Genomic DNA, 16911 nt, shown 5'->3' on the forward strand with positions numbered 1-16911 from the left:
TGCTGCACTTGTGACTTGTAGCTCTGTGTGCATGTAGTCATGTGACCATCCATCCGCCCATCAAGTCACAGGTATCATGGACACTCGAGTCTCTTTGCTGGCATTGGATCTGAACGGCTGCGCCCTGTTTTTGTGGGAGGCCCTTTTGTTTTGCTCCTGTGGTGGTTTGTCTTTCTCTGCTTCAAGCCTTCTCTCCAGTGGCTGTGACCCAAAGTGGCGACGTCAAGTGAATCAATTTGCCAAAACGATTACCATGTTAAAGTGGAAGTCAACACAGTAATATGTTCTATGCCTCCACTAGTCTAAACACGGCATTCTGATTAATATTGCATTTGTGGAATATGAGTTAAGCAGCAAAGGCCACCGTTTTTTTTATCCATTTTGGGGGCGGCCATTTTGTCACTGTCAGCGCTCAGGAAAGTACCACTCACGGCTCACCTGTTTTCTGAAGCTGAGCCATGGTTGGTGGTTACTGAGCAACTGTGATGTCATTTTCAGTCGACAAAGAGTGACAAAATGCCCGCCCCTGAGATGGACAAAAACTTGTGGATTTTACTACTTAACTCACATTCCACACATGTAATATTAATTAGAATGTTGTGTTTAGGTTAGTAGTGCTAGATAGAACATTGTAATATTGTAAAGAAATCTTTGGGGTTGACTGCCTCTTTAACTGTCATATAACTAAAGAGTTGAAATAAATGTACTGTATTTGTGGAGCCGCTCCCTGGTGCCCTTTAATAGCAATTGCTGGAAATATTTAGTGCAGGAAGCGTCCGCTCTGGGGATTTTTCTTAAAATAATCTTTGTTTACACTGCTCACCAGGCAGAGCGTAGAAAACCGCAAAGGGTTTTGTTGAGTTTTTGGCAGAAATCCAATGAGTTCCAATTAAAAAAAATGTATAGTTGTGGTCACAGTCACCTTCTGTCTGTCCCGGATTGAAATACAATGTTCAAAATTTGAAAAAAGCAAAAAAATCTCTATCTCTCTGTAGTTGTCCTGTTCTCTTTTCTTTGCATTACTTGGTCAGTACAGAGGGTGTGGCTCTGTGGGTGTGTCAGTGTGTCTGTGGACTTAGCAGTGGCGTTGATGTATGTTGAGGTCAAATGAGGTAACAAAAAAAGAAAGAAAAAGCACAGCATGTTTCCCACCTGTCTACTGGGAAGAAGTCAGAGTCGTGTAAGAGTATCAGTCTGGCAACTAACAAAACATTTTTTTTAAGAAACGTTCAAACGGTAGTTGCTATTGAATTCTCTCTACAAATTTCTACTGTCAGTGTACCAGTAAAACATGCAATAATAATCAAAGAAATGGGATGTAAGTTGTCTGAACTGATACATACTACGGCTCTGGGTGTAGAACTTTCCTGCATGCTTTGTCATGCTCAAAAGTCCACGCAAATCGTAGTTTTCTTTGGATTTTGTGTATCGGACATCCTGGGAATTCTCTCTCACTGTTTACATATCAAACTTGTTTTCTTCTCCGGGAAACACTTTGATTTTCACAACCTTTCTTTCTGTGCCTTTTTCAAAGACTTCTTTATTTCACTGTGTTATAAGACAACAACCTGTGGAGAAAAAAATAGTAAGGTGCCCGACTAAGATGCATCTCCCCTGAAGCGTTCCTCTCGTAATGCTCGACTATGTATGACCTTACCCTAAATGAGACTTCTATGATGAATGGTGCGTTTAGTAAATGCTGTCCCTTATTCCACTGGGAGTTTTCAAATCGCTGCTGTCAAATGAAGAACTATTTTAATCTAAGCCTTTGATACGGGCATTTAAACTTTTTCTTCTGGCAGCACACCAACTGAGAAGGGCTTTTGCCTTTGGCTAACCTGAGTTCAAGGGTTATTTCTTCTAGCCTGTGTTCCCTTTGCTCCTTGAGATGAGCCTGGTACATGCTGCCATCTGCTATTTCACATCTGCCATCCTTGCCTGTTTCTTTTCCTCTTCTTTTTTTTATCTTCCCCTCCTCTTCTCCTCTCCTTTGCATCTTGAATCAGCCGCCTGCAGCCCACAGCTAGGCCAGCTAGTTGGCGCACTGTGTTTCCTCAAATAGTGGCGATGTCGCTAAAAGAGCCAAATACTGTAAATGCCCTCCTCAAATAGACACATCGAGTTGCTAGCTATAATTGCCACACTTCATAGACGCTTTTCCTCAGGAATGGCGATTAGGAAGTTACCCATTTGATCTCTGTTGCTACATCAGTACCTACTGTAACAAAATTTAGTCGGGAGTATTCAGATGGCTGTGCTTGCTCCGCATTGTTTTGCGGATCCGTTTTTTTTTTTTTTTTTTAATTCCGCTTTGGTTCATTTGGAATTACTTGCAATATGTAGGAGACCTGGATAATCTTAAAAATGATTTCATTGTTTTTGCAAAAAGGAACAAACAACAATCTAAAGCAGATTACATTAATAATTGTAACTCTAGCAAATGTTACTTTTGAAGGAATCAGTTTAAATAAAAAAAAAAACAAAAAAAACACTTAACTCATTCACAGCCATTGACAAATATACTTGTCTTTTCACAGTCCAGCCATTCAGTCCCAGGAATTTATTTAGATTTTCTTTTCCAGATTTTTTTCAAACGTTAGGCTAAAAGAGGATCTGAAAATGTCTGGCAGTGAATGAGTTCATTGTAGTACAAAATGCCCGGATAAATGCCTTACCCCAAAATAGACAGTTGTTCTTGTATGTAAATGAGAAAATAATACACCCTGAGCCACTATATGAGGAAATACGGTATATTTCATGCTAAAAAGCTGCCGTACTAGCGGTGCCCTGCAGGCCAGCTGATGCCCATTTTAAATCAGTTTGAATGTGACCTGACTCGGATGGTCTTTTTCCTCCCCCGACAGGAAGCTCGCCAAGAAGCGTAAGGACGCCATCGGAACCACCCGCCAGGAAATGACACATATGGTGAACGCCATGGACCGCAGCTACGCCGACCAGAGCACGCTGCACGCGGAGGACCCCATGGCGGTGACCTTCATGGACTCTCACAACCATAACAACAGATGTACGTTTCTTTATTCTTCATAATATCATATAATATCATAATGTGTAATATCATAATGGTTAAATGAAGCCTTATAGTAACAAAACATCTAAACACTTTTATATGTCAGCATATCAGTTTGTACAACACATTTGGACTGAGCGGTTTCTTGTTATTCTGTTGTTGTTGCTTTTTTTTTTTTTTTTTGTTCAAAAGTAAAGTGCCTGAGAGAAATACAACTTTCGCGCTCTGTAGTTAGTCCTCGGGAACATGTAGTGCAAAATCTCATCTTGCCTCGTAAACTCATTCGAGTGAGTGTGAAATTGCCAACATTTCCTCACGGTGCTTCCTCCCCCGCAGTGCCCAACGATCCGCTGGTCCCCACTGCTGTGTTAGGTGAGACCCCCAATAGGTTGAATATTGTCACATCTCTCACCCCAGTAAATAGCCCATAGCAGTCACCAGTCATCATCATCTTCAGTGAGCCCTTGTCTTGTATGTCCTCCTGCATCATTCAGCCCTGATTTGCGGTTCAAAACAGTACCCATCTCCAATGTCTGGTCTCATCAGCCTCCATCACATCTTGGAGTCTCTTGTGCGTTCTGTTCTACCTCTGGCATCTGTCTGTGCATGGGTGGAGAGTTGAGCTCGAACAACAATGCGCTCAGCAAGTCAAAGGAACAGCAGCAAGTGTCAATATAGTGCACAAAAAGCAAACATGTAGCCTTGTGGAGTAAGATATCTAATCAAGACAGCTTTCAAGATTTCTTGTGTGAAAACTTAACCCCTCACAGCCAAGCAGACTGTTTTTGTAGTTACTTCAATCATCCCCAAGCCCAGCCATGCTTTTCTCCTTCCCACTGAGCATTTTGGATAGTCAGTGTAATTACAAACCCCCCCCCCCCTTGGAGACCTAATTATTTCCACACTTTTGACTGTTTTTGAGAGGCATCTAATTCCCTGGCCCGCAAAGCAACAGACACTGATGCTTGAGAAGAGAAGCAAAATGTTGTCAATACTGGCATCTGTGGTATTTACTCTGCACTTTTTTGACAAAGACCAACTCCACTTGTTTGCCGTTTTCATGCCTTGGATTTAGTGTGGCGTTGACAGTGTAGCACAATCGGTTGGAACGTGCCCGTAAGGCCCCCAAAACCTCCAAAGCGTGTTGATCATGCATTTCATAACCTTTGATTCAGACTGAAAGATGTTGTTCCACTCTGTCCTGGCCAATCACGTCACAGAATAGGAGGGAGTAGTGGGGAAGTAGTGAATCAAAAGACGCCGTCAGGTCAGGTTTGCCGTTAATTGGCCTGACGAGGGCAATAACAAAGCTTAGCAGCCATTAATGAGCTAACACGTTCTCGGAGCAAAGAAAAAGCATCGGGTTGATGCAATAAGCAATGTCACTTAATAAGTAGTTGCGAAGACGAGACAGCGGGTTGTGGCGACCTCGAGCTTCGACATTATACGCCGCGTCAATCAGTGACTAACCCCCCTACAGCACACAAATGCCGGCCTGTGGCGAATCAAAAAAAAAAAAAAAGGTGCTTTTGTATAGTAATTAAATGTGTTTTTAATTACCAGCAAGCTTCCAAAATGCAACTACAACGCCACTCAGTGGCTTGCAGGCTGTGTAGTCTTCATTTGGATCAGCATCAAATCAACAGCAGGGACCCTACAAAATGGTAAACTTAAATTTGAAAAAATAATAATGAGCTTTTTTTTTTTTGTGGTATAATCTTGTCAACATTACCCATTTCCTACCAGTCTGGGATGACATCATTCATTACATGTGCCCCTATGAACACACTCATTCCACAGTCTAACATTTGACTCTTTTATTTCCTGCTGCTTGGACATGTAGTTCCAATTACAGGTAGGTATCCAAATGCAAGTTACTAGTAATTGAAAACAAATCTTGACTTATGACCCTGACCTTTTTTTTGGGGCCAATTTACATAACCTTGAATAATCTCCTCCCCCGCACAGATGAGAATCACAGCGCATCGGCGGCAGAGAACAGCAGGCTTCTGGATGTCCCCCGCTATCACTGTGAAGGCACCGAATCGCCTTATCAGACGGGACAGCTCCACCCCGCCATCAGAGTGGCCGACCTCCTGCAACACATCAACTTGATGAAGACGTCCGACAGCTACGGCTTTAAGGAGGAGTATGAAGTAAGTCAGCAAGATCGCCATGTTGTCCCAGCCCACCCAAGATACGAATGAGGATCAGCAGTGAAGAAAATGGATGGATGGACGTTACTCATTACAATCTCCCATGGGGAAATTCAGCTCACACTCTGCTTGTCTGTCGTATTGCAGAGCACACAGAAGATCACGCATATGTCACATTTAATGTTGTTTTCTATTTTGTGTGTGTTGTTGGTGATCCAGAGTTTTTTTGAAGGCCAGTCAGCAACGTGGGACGTGGCAAAGAAGGAGCAGAACCGCACCAAGAACCGTTATGGCAACATTATAGCATGTGAGCAAATGCGTATTTTGAAAGCAACCGTTTGAAAATGTTGCATAACCTGCGCATTTCCAGGAGAATGAATTGGAGAAACGACGAAATGGGACTGACACAATAGAACGAGAAACAATACCGACATATTTTGATGGGTGTTTTGTTTCAGCCGTCTGACACTTGTCCTTTTTTGCTTCCATTTCGTCTCCTTTCCACACTGTCCTTCTGTCTCTTTGTCCAGACGACCATTCAAGGGTTATTCTGCAGCCCATCGAAGACGACCCCTCCTCCGATTACATCAACGCCAACTACATCGATGTAAGTGGAAACGCGCCGAATGCTACTATTGGCTCCCAACGAAACCAACGAAACCACACTCCCTCGCTCGTATGTCAGGCCTCTATACCTTTAATTGCATCTCCAAGACATCCATTGCTCCATTTTCACGCATCCCACCACTTTCCATGTGCTTTCTTTGTAACTCTTGTCTTTTGCCGTGAAATTATTCATCTTCATACCTTGCGTGTTCAAATGTTTTTTGTTTTTTTTTTTCATTAGTTTTACACTACCACAGAGAAAAATGAGGTAACTTTTCCCACTGCACCCTTAAACCTCATGATACTTTATTAACTTTATTAATTAGCAGATAAAATACAAAACTAACGTCAGATTGTTGGTTTTTTTTTTAACTAATATGCTTGTATGTTTGGGGGTGATGTGAATTAACAAGCTATTTGGTAACTAAAAGCACGATTTTGATTAAATTCACCACATCAGACAAGAAACTAAATCTGTTCTTTTCAATGCATTTCATCCATCCATTTGTTCATCAAACATCAGTTTTATTTTTTGGTTAGCCATCATCTTCAACCACTTTCACTTCTCCACCTGCAGCCACCTTTTCAACAATTATCACTTGATTCTTTTTGATTCTACTTTCACTAGATTGCTTGGTGTCACTCCCTTCACACTAGAAATAGAAATAGTAGACTGGGCACTTCCGGATTCATCATATTTGTAATTATATTTAGAAAATGATCTCAGAATTCTAATAACGAGCTCCAAAATGTGACAAAAACACAGGGTGAAATTATATGATAAATCATCAGCTTCTACTTCAGGATTTGTCCTTTCTATTTTATCTAATTTCTAGTTTTGAGGTTTATTATTTTCTTCCATGTCATGCCATGTTCCATACACATGTCACGTCAATGCAACTTTTCGGTTTCTGGTTGACGCTCACTGACATTATTGTGCTCTCTTTCTTTCCTTCCTTCTTTCTTCCACTTGTTCTTTCTGCCTGTGGCTTGGCCTGTAGATTTGGCTGTACAGGGATGTAAGTATCACTGTGGACTCTCTCATTCGTTTACATCCATTCATGCACCAAGCAGTCGTCAAATGCTCAAGGCCAGGCTCTGTCTCCACTTTTCACCTTTTTGAGAGATTTCACCTCATCTTGCGCTATTTTTTTTTTGTTGTTGTTTTTTTTCCCTCCCCTCACTTTGCACCGCTATCACCGTGCTGTTCTACTTATGTGTCTCATGCCCTTTGGACATGACAGTCACTTGTTGCTAAGCGCACTTGTAAAGGTGACTCATTACACCACATGTGTTTTGGCCTGATTTTTAAAATGTCAGGAACTATTGAGTGTTTAATTGTTACAATGCGCCAGTCATATTATTCAATTTGACATTATTGCATCGTCTAATAACAGGGTAAAAAAATCATGTCACCAACAATGAAAATGCATTTTGTGCATTGGAATATGCTCACAGTCACTGGAGAGTGTGCAGTGACTGTTTTCACAGAAATTCAATGACAACACACCAACTGGAAAGCGGATTTGTTCATGGCACAATCAAATCGGACACAGACAAATCGGTGATGTAATCTTTTGTCCGTTTGAATGAGGAATTTTGCAAAATAATTTTCAACACGAAGCCTATTTCATTTAGTTTGTCAAGGACGTGTAGTTACTCAGATGCTCGTATTAGAAATGAAGTCACCCTGGAACACCCTTCACTTTTAAATGTGAATTTTGGAGATGATGTTCAAAAAATTGGCCGTATTCTAGGTGGGAGAAACCTGACCTGTTATTTATTTATTTATTTATTTTTTACTATAACCCGTTGAAATGAATTGTGATTGACAATCAGCAACACCACTTTGTTTTGTGTTTTCAGGGTTATCAGAGACCGAGCCACTACATTGCTACGCAGGGTGAGCTGTGTTCAAGCAAATAATATTAACAGCACAAACTCATGTTAAAAGTGACTATAATGTGCAATTGAATGTACAATTTGTAGCCTAACAAAGCTCTTAAAGGTGTGGGTTTATGTTTTAGGTCCTGTGCATGAGACCGTTTATGACTTCTGGAGGATGGTGTGGCAGGAACAGTCAGCCTGTATCGTCATGGTGACCAACCTGGTCGAGGTCGGAAGGGTGAGTTGTGCTCTCTCTTCCCAGGTATTAAAAATATTTGGCATTGGCCTTTTGTCTGTAGATAAGAGGGTACGGCCTGGATTTGGCAGAGATGTTTTCAAGGCAATCAATATGAATTCAACACAGTTCTGAAGGCCTTCATGGAAGACCTTCAGTGTCAGCGCAAGGACCGGGGAATGTTTTAATAAAGCGTACATAACATTGTGTGTTTGGTTTTACAGGTGAAGTGCTACAAGTACTGGCCGGATGATGCCGAGGTGTACGGTGACTTCAAAGTGACCTTTGTTGAGGTGGAGCCACTTGCTGAATATGTGGTCCGCACATTCACATTGGAGAGGGTGAGTCGTCAACACATCAAATGAAGTGTTGCGCAATTACTTTTTGCTCTGTGTTGTGAATCGTTCACTCAATCCTTAAGCACTGTTTGGATTTTTTGTATTGTCGCTGTCCTGTGAAAAGCACTTATCTCCAATTTTGGAAACTTTTTAAATTTTCACTTTAATGCGATGTCTGTAACGCGGAAACATGATTCCTGTAAAAAGAAGGAAAATGAAAAAAAATGGAGATTAAGCGTTTTTCACATGACAGCGACGATATAGTGGTCTACAGTTCAGTAGTTTTCCAAACTAATTTTAGAGGGCACGTTATAGTGGCCATGGAATGATTCCAAATATCGAAACGCATGTTCAGTACTTGATGTGTTCTCCATGTTGTGCTTTGTTTCTCCTCAGCGTGGGTTCAATGAGGTGCGAGAAGTCAAGCAGTTCCACTTCACAGGCTGGCCCGATCACGGAGTTCCGTATCACGCCACGGGGCTACTTTCCTTCATACGCAGGGTTAAAATCTCCAATCCGCCCTCTGCTGGGCCTATTGTGGTCCACTGCAGGTAAAAAAAATATATATATAAAAAAAAGATAAAAGGCACTTGCAAATGCGCATAAAAAGAGAATAGAAATCAAAGTATGTCATTATTTGTTGTCTGTGTGCAGCGCCGGGGCAGGACGCACAGGCTGCTTCATAGTCATCGACATCATGTTGGACATGGCGGAGAGGGAAGGCGTGGTGGACATCTACAACTGTGTCAAGGCTCTTCGGTCCAGGCGGATCAACATGGTACAGACTGAGGTGACTGCATTACCCATCATCCATCCGCATCAACATGCTAGGGCCAGACACGGTAAAGCAACCCACTGTTGGACTCGGGACACGCACGGTACAGGCTGAAGGGACGACATCCATCACATCTCCCATCTGTTTGTTTGTGACGTGTACTCACTGCTTGTCACCCCAAGTGTCGTGAACGCAAACTTTTGCAACACGCTCCATAAACAGTAGTTTAATATGACTGGAATATTTCTGTAAGGTAGCAACAGGACACAAAGAAGATGGCAAAAAAAAAAAACATAACACATTCTTATGGGATAGCAAAAGAAAGAAGCCAAAGAAGCCAAGCTATTTTCCCATTTTAGAGATAATGTGATCTATAAAAAACTCCGAAAATGAGTTTAGAGGACGATCACTTTTGAATTGGTGTAATTTGGGGTATTTTGGTTTGCTACCATCTGGTGGTAGCGAAAAAAAAAACATTTGCAATTGTATGTACAGGGAATGTTGCTTTCTTGAAAAAGACGTGGTAGATGTGTGATAAATTGTTCCTTTATTGGCATCAGAAGGCTGCATTCATACTCCCTCTTTCTTGGACACAACATTTATCCGTAATACTGTAAAATTGGATGCAGCAAAGAACAAACTAAGAGTTACTTTTTAATAAGCGGCTATTTTTAAGACCCAATGGATCTACTTTGTAATACTGTGATCCATGGATCCATGAATGGGTAAAAAAACCCATTTATATTTTATTTTCCAACCCCAGTTGGAATGCTTGGATGAGAAAAGTCCTCAATATAATTTTACCTTTAGTAGTCAAATTGGAGAAACCTCACGTTAACCCCAATTTTGGGGAGAATGTGAACTCAAATCTTCATCAATCATCTCCATAACTCCGCCTGCCATCCGCCGCCTCTCACTCACCGTCTGTTTTCTCACCTCCAACAAGTTGCTGTGACAGTGGTCATTGTGTTCCCGGAAAAGTGTGTGCGCACACGCGTGTGGTGGTGAAACACGCTCCTCTTATGCGTTCTCCAGGAGCAGTACATATTCATCCACGATGCCATATTAGAGGCGTGTCTCTGCGGAGAAACGGCCATTCCAGTCTGTGAGTTCAAAGCTGCTTTCTATGAGCTCATCCGCATCGACTCCCAGACCAACTCGTCCCACCTGAAGGATGAGTTTCAGGTAATGTTTCCATCTTCAGCCTTAAAATTGACATTTCTCTTCTGAGGTCCCAAGTCATGTTCATTCAAAACTTATCTTATAGAACAGCTTATAGACACTGTTTCAGAAATCGTCAACTGAAAGATTTACTTGGCTGTTCCATTGCAATCTTGATGGCACGCAATTAAAAAGTCAACGTCCGTAATGTGCCCCATTTAAAAAAAAAAAATCTTCTGCCATTTGCTTTTTTTCCCCCCACGAAACCTCATCGGAGCGCAATGACCTCACGCCGATGAATCATCTCTTGGTTTGTCTTCCAGACTTTAAACTCAGTGACTCCTCAGCCCCAGCCTGAAGACTGCAGCATTGCATTGTTGCCTAGAAACCAGGATAAGAACCGCTTCATGGACGGTCTTCCGCCTGACAGATGCCTGCCCTTCCTCATCACAATAGATGGGGAAAGTAGTAACTACATCAACGCGGCTCTCATGGATGTAAGTTCCCACAGCCAAAAACAACAACATTCCATTGGACAGTGTACAATACAGTTGCCTGGCAAAGTGTTTTAACACTGAAAACATAGGGAAAATGATGAACACTTTAAGTGATGTGGAAGTAAAGACACTACTGGTCAAACGTTTTAGAAGAGACAACAGCGGAAAATGACGCTGGTTAATAGTGTTGTGGTCAGCAAGAAACAGTTTAAAAAAAAAAGGCGCCTCGCCGAAGAAGTGCGTTTGTTCTAAAACCTTTGACCAGTAGAGTACGTACAAAATATCGATGCACGTGTTTCTTCAGTCACTCACACGCACACATATACAGTCTCCCCTCCCTGTTTGTGTGATGCTGTGTTTGTGGTTTAAGCACACAAGAAAGCTAGAGACAAATCCAGGTTCTGATTAAAAGGGAAAAAAGTACCTTAGCTGCAGTGCAAAAACACCACCAACCTGGACGCGTTGCCGTTATGTCATGACTTAGAAAAAAAAAAAAAAAAAAAGGCATCCAAATTGTACTATGAATGTGAAACATCTTCATGGGACATTTGCTATTGTCAGTTATAGTTTGAGTCTGTTGTCATAGGAACACTGCGGTTTCTCCAGGGTGACATAGTGGAGTGTGTTTTCATGAGAAATTGGATGGATGTCGATGGAAAGCAATCCACTGTCATTTGGAAAGAACCCACATTTGATTCAAAAGTATTTTGATGGCATTCGAAGCACAGTTTAGAGTCCACTACTCGCTGAGGCACGGAGACAATAATTTGGCAATAGAAAGCGCAAGGGAGCATTTTTCTCCTCTGCCATCCTACTAAATTCTCATGAAGAATATTTGAGATAGTGTGACTTGAGAGGTGAGGACTTGTAATGATTGTGCCGTGCTGCTTACATGGTGAGTAAAAGCAACTTTGAGGGCAAACGTAGCAGGATTGTGATTAAACCTGATGGACTTGAGTGGGGGTTTGTAGAATTCCGTCCTAGTTAAACTTGCCTTTGGCCTCTCTCTAACCAAGCTGTCAGAGGAGTTCCAGGTAACGGGATTTCACTTCAAATATTCCAATACTGGATTTGTTTCATGGCTTCGCTGTCTTCCCACCTGAACCCCCCCCCCCACCACCACCACCACCACGTTCAATGTCTTGCCATAAACAGCCTGAGTTCACACGAGGTTCTCTTCCCTCATGTTCCCGCCATTGATTGACCCGTGCTACACGTGTGGCTGCGTAACGTCGGTTCATTATGACACGATGAAATCGGCAGAATATTAAATGGACCCTCGTGTTTGTCTCTGTGGCGCATGCTGCTCAACCCCCATCCCCCCCCAACCCCCGCCCACCCGCATGATCTCGATCAAGCATCTAGAACGTGTATTGTCGAGCCACCTTGCCCCGCGCGCGACACGTTCAACACGTCTTGACATTTGGTGGTCGTTGACTTTCAGAGCTACAGACAGCCCGCCGCCTTCATCGTCACCCAGCACCCTCTGCCCAACACCGTCAAAGACTTTTGGCGCCTGGTGTACGACTACGGCTGCACCAGTCTGGTGATGCTGAATGAGATCGACCTAGCGCAGGTAGTACACCGCAACGTTTGCATCACCGCAGAGCCACATGTGTGTGTTTTTTTTCTCCTAATACGGAATTTTCTGCACAGGGCTGTCCCCAGTACTGGCCAGAAGAAGGCATGTTGCGTTACGGGCCGGTCCAAGTGGAATGCATGTCCTGCTCAATGGACTGTGACGTGATCAGCAGGCTGTTCAGAGTCTGCAACCTCACCAGGGTGAGTCTTGGGAAATCAACCCAAACATGTTTTTCCCAGAATATGTTCTCTGCAGGCCTCTAGTTGAAACGAGACGTTCCGATTAATATTGTGTTTGCCGAATATGAGAAATCCACCCGTTTTTAGCTAGCTCAGCGGCTATTTTGTCACTTCTGCCGACTGAAAATGGCATCACAGTCGCTCAGGGCTTAGATAACGACCAATCATGGCTCAGCTTCAGAAAACAGGCGAGTTGTGATTGGTGTTTACCTGAGCCCTGAGCAACTTTGATGTCATTTTCAGTCGACAGATCGAAAACTGTTTTCATTGCAGATAATGGCATTGTCAATTTGTGGCATATGGTGAGGGCCCATTAAGAGTTTTTTTATTTTTTTCACTTGGCCCCAAATGCCTAGTGGCAGCACTGAGTGAGTAAGAGTGCAAAAAAACAATGCACAAAGAAGTGAGAGGGCTTTTGCTTCCACACCACAACAGTGCAGAGCAAAACCGAATCATCCATTAGATATAATAGTTTGACCTAATATTGCTGTTGTGCGGAAACACAACCAACTTGTGAAGTGACAAAATGGCCGCCCCTGAGATGGCTCAAAACGGGTGTATTTTGCTGCTTAACTCATATCCCACAAATGCAATATTAATCAGAATGCCTTGTTTCAACTAGTGGGCCTGCATAGAAGATCTTCTGGAAAAAAATGTTTGCGTCTTTGGGGTACACCCTGTACTGCCAGCAACCACTCCCATGCATGTCACACCTAAAGACTAATTGGAGTCTCCAATGAAACTAACATGCACAGTTTTGCAACCAAACTATTTATATAGAAACAGGTTTCAATTTTCCATAATCTCTCTTTATCATGAATGTGTGAGTGTATGACAAAATGTCACTTTTCTGTTGATGTGTTAGCCTCAGGAAGGCTACTTGATGGTTCGTCAGTTCCAGTACTTGGGTTGGGCGGGTCACAGAGAGGTCCCGGCCTCCAAGCGATCCTTCCTCAAGCTCATCCTTCAGGTGGACCAGTGGCAACGTGAGGGAGAGGAAGGGGAGGGAAGAACCATCGTCCACTGCCTGTGAGTAAACGATACGTCGATATTCGCTGGAAGATAGTGGAGGTGTCGCAATCAGTGTGGACGCCCCGCCAATGATTGAACAGCGTTGCCTGTGAGGGAACTGTATAACCGTGGTTCTCATTTTTGTTCTCATTGTTTGTGTTTGTAAAGAAACGGAGGCGGGCGTAGTGGCGTGTTCTGTGCCAGCAGCATCGTGTGCGAGATGGCCAAGAGACAGAGCGTGGTCGACGTCTTCCACGCCGTCAAAACGTTGAGGAACAGCAAGCCCAACATGGTGGACGCTCCGGTGAGGCCAAACACTGCTTACTGGTGTCTGTGCGGAACAAAAATCATACATTTCCACGAAAACAATGTTTTCATTGTTGGAACTTGTGATTGAAAATGATCGGTACTTGAGCCCTGAGCAACTGTGATGTCATTTTCAGTCGACAGCAAATGACAAAATGGCCGCCCCCAGAGATGGCTAAAAACGGGTGCATTTTGCTCCTTAACTCACATTCCACAAACGCAATATTAATCATGCTGTGTTTCAACTAGTGGAGGCACATAGAACACATTATTGTAAAGAACATTTTGGTGTTGACTTCCGCTTTAAAGTCACATTCCAAAATACACTTCACCTCACTTAAGCATGGTGGTGCTTTCTGAGGACTTGTGTCATTGAAATCCTTGAAAAAGATAAAAGACTTTTAAATTTGAAAATGCCTCACGTATTTTTTTATTTCTTTTATACGTGTAGATGTCATATTTTGTCGGAAGTGGACAATATTGACTATACTCAAGTCGACCACATGAAAAAAAATGATGTTTGTGTATCTTCAGGAGCAGTACAGGTTCTGCTACGACCTGGCACTGGAGTTCATCGAGTCCTCCTAAACATGTCGGAAGATGGCGAAGGAGAGCAGAAAAACATCCCTCGCCACGCGGCGGCCGCTCACCGGTAGCATGTCGCCATTCCTTCCCGAGCAAGTCAGAGTCTCATGGACGTGTGCCGAGGAGACCTTGAACCTCCTTTATGCTGATATTGTACAGCTTCTTGAGTGCCAGTGGGCCCCCTGGACACGAGGGGCCACAAGTTAATGATATTTTAGTCTCGCAACACGCCTAGCGCTCCTTAACTGCCACCAGCTTCATATGATCATCATCGATGATGTTCTTTTTGAGGTCTTTTTGGTCAAACAGAATCGGATATTTATAAACCGGTCAAATAACCCGAAAGGTCAATTAGAGAGACTGACTCAAAAGAACGTTTACATGTTGAGTATTATTCGGCTTTTGCATTTATGTCATGAAGAAACTTGTAGTCAAAAGAAATGTGTTTTTTTTTTTTTTTTTTTGTTGTTTTTTATATAAGTTGATTATCTTCTTTTAATTGTTTTTTTTTTGTGTTTAATGGTGTTGTAATCCAGGGCTGGGCCCAACACACTTTCAATTCATCACACTGAATGAGCTCCTTAAAGAGATCAGGGGTAAGCAGCAATTAGCGTCGCATTCTGATTGGTTCAATTCAACCATTAACGGTGTCCCTTGGCTTTGTTTACTTTGTGACTGGGTGTTTACTTTGTGACTGGCGGCCTACCGACATATTTCTCTCTTCTTATGCCGGCGCGGATGTTTTATTCATAAGCCAAAGACTTGTTGTATATATGTGTATACGGTTGAAGCACATTGTTCGTATTTATTGTTTACTTGCGTTGCTTATAAGAACAATCATTCTTCACTCCGCCACCACCACAAAGTGCGATGATGTAATGGGCCCACCAGTGAGCGGAGAGTGTCAGAACAAGCTGTATATCGGAGCATTAGAGGTACGCTAGTTTTTGGTTTTTCAGTATTTACTCTGTAGTATTGTCTTGTTTTCATTTGAAACGAGTCTGTGACGTCACTGTGCTTTATTTGGTGCAAAACAGCCCCCGTCGCTCCCGTCGTGCTCCGTGCAGTATTTGGGCTCATCGTCCCAACGGGCTGAGCTGTTTTCTATCCCGCCAGCAGAGAAAGCGACGCTTGTGCCTCATGATTTTTGGAGTTACTGTTTCAAGCGGCATACTGGATGGAGAGCAGACTTTGTTGAATGCATCCTCACGGAACAGTGTTGTCGCAATGTTGACTTGTGCTGACTGATGTGTTTCTGTTTCACACAAGCTCCATTGGGGCAAAAAAAAAAAAAAAAAAAAAAAAGAATTGTAAATAGAATATAAGATGTTTGGCTCTAGCAAGGTTGCATCCTGTAAATAGTACGTTAAAAGGCTCTAACGTTGAGATTTAACAGACAGATGAAATGTCACACTTTGTTTGTACAAACAAATGTTTAATGTTAATTCTCTTGGTGGAACCTAAATTGTTTTTATGTTACTGTTATTTTTATTTCGTTTAAAAAAAAAAGAAAAAAAAAAAGGATGTCAAGCAATAGTGAAACAATGGATTTATTGACTCACATCACTAGAGCAAAGAAATCCACCGTTCCAAGTGAAAGTGGCCATGGTCAACAGTGAGTGACGTTTGCTGCCAAGCCAGTCTGAATATAAAGTCAATATTCATAGTTATTGTCTGTAATGTTTGGCTTCTTTGCTGTAATAAAAAAAAGACCACTACTTTCAAAAAGGCTCTAATTTAATGCACACACAATCGCATCATGAAATCACCCACGATGTCATGGTTAACTGACCTTTCCTGGACTTTTCCTGGTATCCATCCATTTTCCTCCACTTATCCGGGATCAGGTCACGGGAGCTGCAGCATAAGCACCCAGACTTTCTTCTCCCCAGCCACTTCGTCCACTTCCGGAAGGATCCCAAGGCGTTCCCAGGCCGGCCGGGAGACCGTCTTTCCAGCATGTCCTGGGTCTTTTGTACCCGAAACACCTTACTGGGGAAGCCTCCAGGAGGCATCCTAACCACATCCCGAGCCACCTCATCCAGCAGATGACCGAGCTTCTCAGAAGGTACACTACGAAGTAAGGCACAAGGTGTGGCTCAACTGTATCCTGTCCTTTCCCTCTCTAAATGGCTATTCATTCCTTTTTACCACAGGGTTTAGCACTGCTTGGCCTACTGCCCGTGTCCTGTCCTGTCCTGTCCCATTGCCTACTGACTCATTGCAGCCCTTCCCCACATTGTGTCGAATTGCCTGATCCCCTACTCCATTCCTGTCCTGTCCCATCCTGTTGGCTACTTGTTGCATCTCTCCCTACAGGGGAGTCCACATATAGATTGAATATAATTCTTAGGTTATGTCATTGTTGACATACAGTATATGTTATGCTTTTATGTTCCTCTGATGTTCTGTGCTCTTTTCTCCATCTATCAGAATCGCTATAAATATCAATCGCAACATAAATGACAAAAGAAGTATTGTCAAACTTTCACAACAAAACATTTT

The 16911-nt window shown here is 42.7% G+C and overlaps 1 protein-coding gene across 20 annotated transcripts in view; it reads left to right on the forward strand.

Moving 5' to 3' along the window:
• ptprk (protein tyrosine phosphatase receptor type K) overlaps positions 1 to 16134 on the forward strand; it is an 80094-nt gene extending 63960 nt beyond the window's left edge. For 3 of the 20 annotated variants that reach the window (XM_086018145.1, XM_086018150.1, XM_086018151.1), the window contains 20 exons: positions 2865 to 3025; positions 3365 to 3400; positions 4872 to 4883; positions 4997 to 5184; positions 5392 to 5491; positions 5715 to 5860; positions 6792 to 6809; positions 7657 to 7693; positions 7818 to 7915; positions 8137 to 8253; positions 8647 to 8801; positions 8905 to 9040; positions 10061 to 10210; positions 10510 to 10683; positions 11700 to 11717; positions 12128 to 12259; positions 12340 to 12465; positions 13370 to 13533; positions 13684 to 13819; positions 14356 to 16134. In XM_086018145.1, the coding sequence (XP_085874271.1) occupies positions 2865 to 3025; positions 3365 to 3400; positions 4872 to 4883; positions 4997 to 5184; positions 5392 to 5491; positions 5715 to 5860; positions 6792 to 6809; positions 7657 to 7693; positions 7818 to 7915; positions 8137 to 8253; positions 8647 to 8801; positions 8905 to 9040; positions 10061 to 10210; positions 10510 to 10683; positions 11700 to 11717; positions 12128 to 12259; positions 12340 to 12465; positions 13370 to 13533; positions 13684 to 13819; positions 14356 to 14409 (2158 nt within the window). In that variant the 3' untranslated portion in view covers positions 14410 to 16134. The remainder of the gene's footprint in view (positions 1 to 2864; positions 3026 to 3364; positions 3401 to 4871; positions 4884 to 4996; positions 5185 to 5391; positions 5492 to 5714; positions 5861 to 6791; positions 6810 to 7656; positions 7694 to 7817; positions 7916 to 8136; positions 8254 to 8646; positions 8802 to 8904; positions 9041 to 10060; positions 10211 to 10509; positions 10684 to 11699; positions 11718 to 12127; positions 12260 to 12339; positions 12466 to 13369; positions 13534 to 13683; positions 13820 to 14355) is intronic. The other 17 variants (XM_086018161.1, XM_086018163.1, XM_086018162.1 and 14 more) reach the window with 15 other exon arrangements.
• Positions 16135 to 16911: the final 777 nt, after the last annotated feature.

This window comes from Filicampus tigris, chromosome 20, assembly GCF_054856515.1.
Source record: "Filicampus tigris isolate MCC_2025a chromosome 20, RoL_Ftig_1.0, whole genome shotgun sequence".
NCBI classification, from domain to species: Eukaryota; Metazoa; Chordata; class Actinopteri; order Syngnathiformes; family Syngnathidae; genus Filicampus; species Filicampus tigris.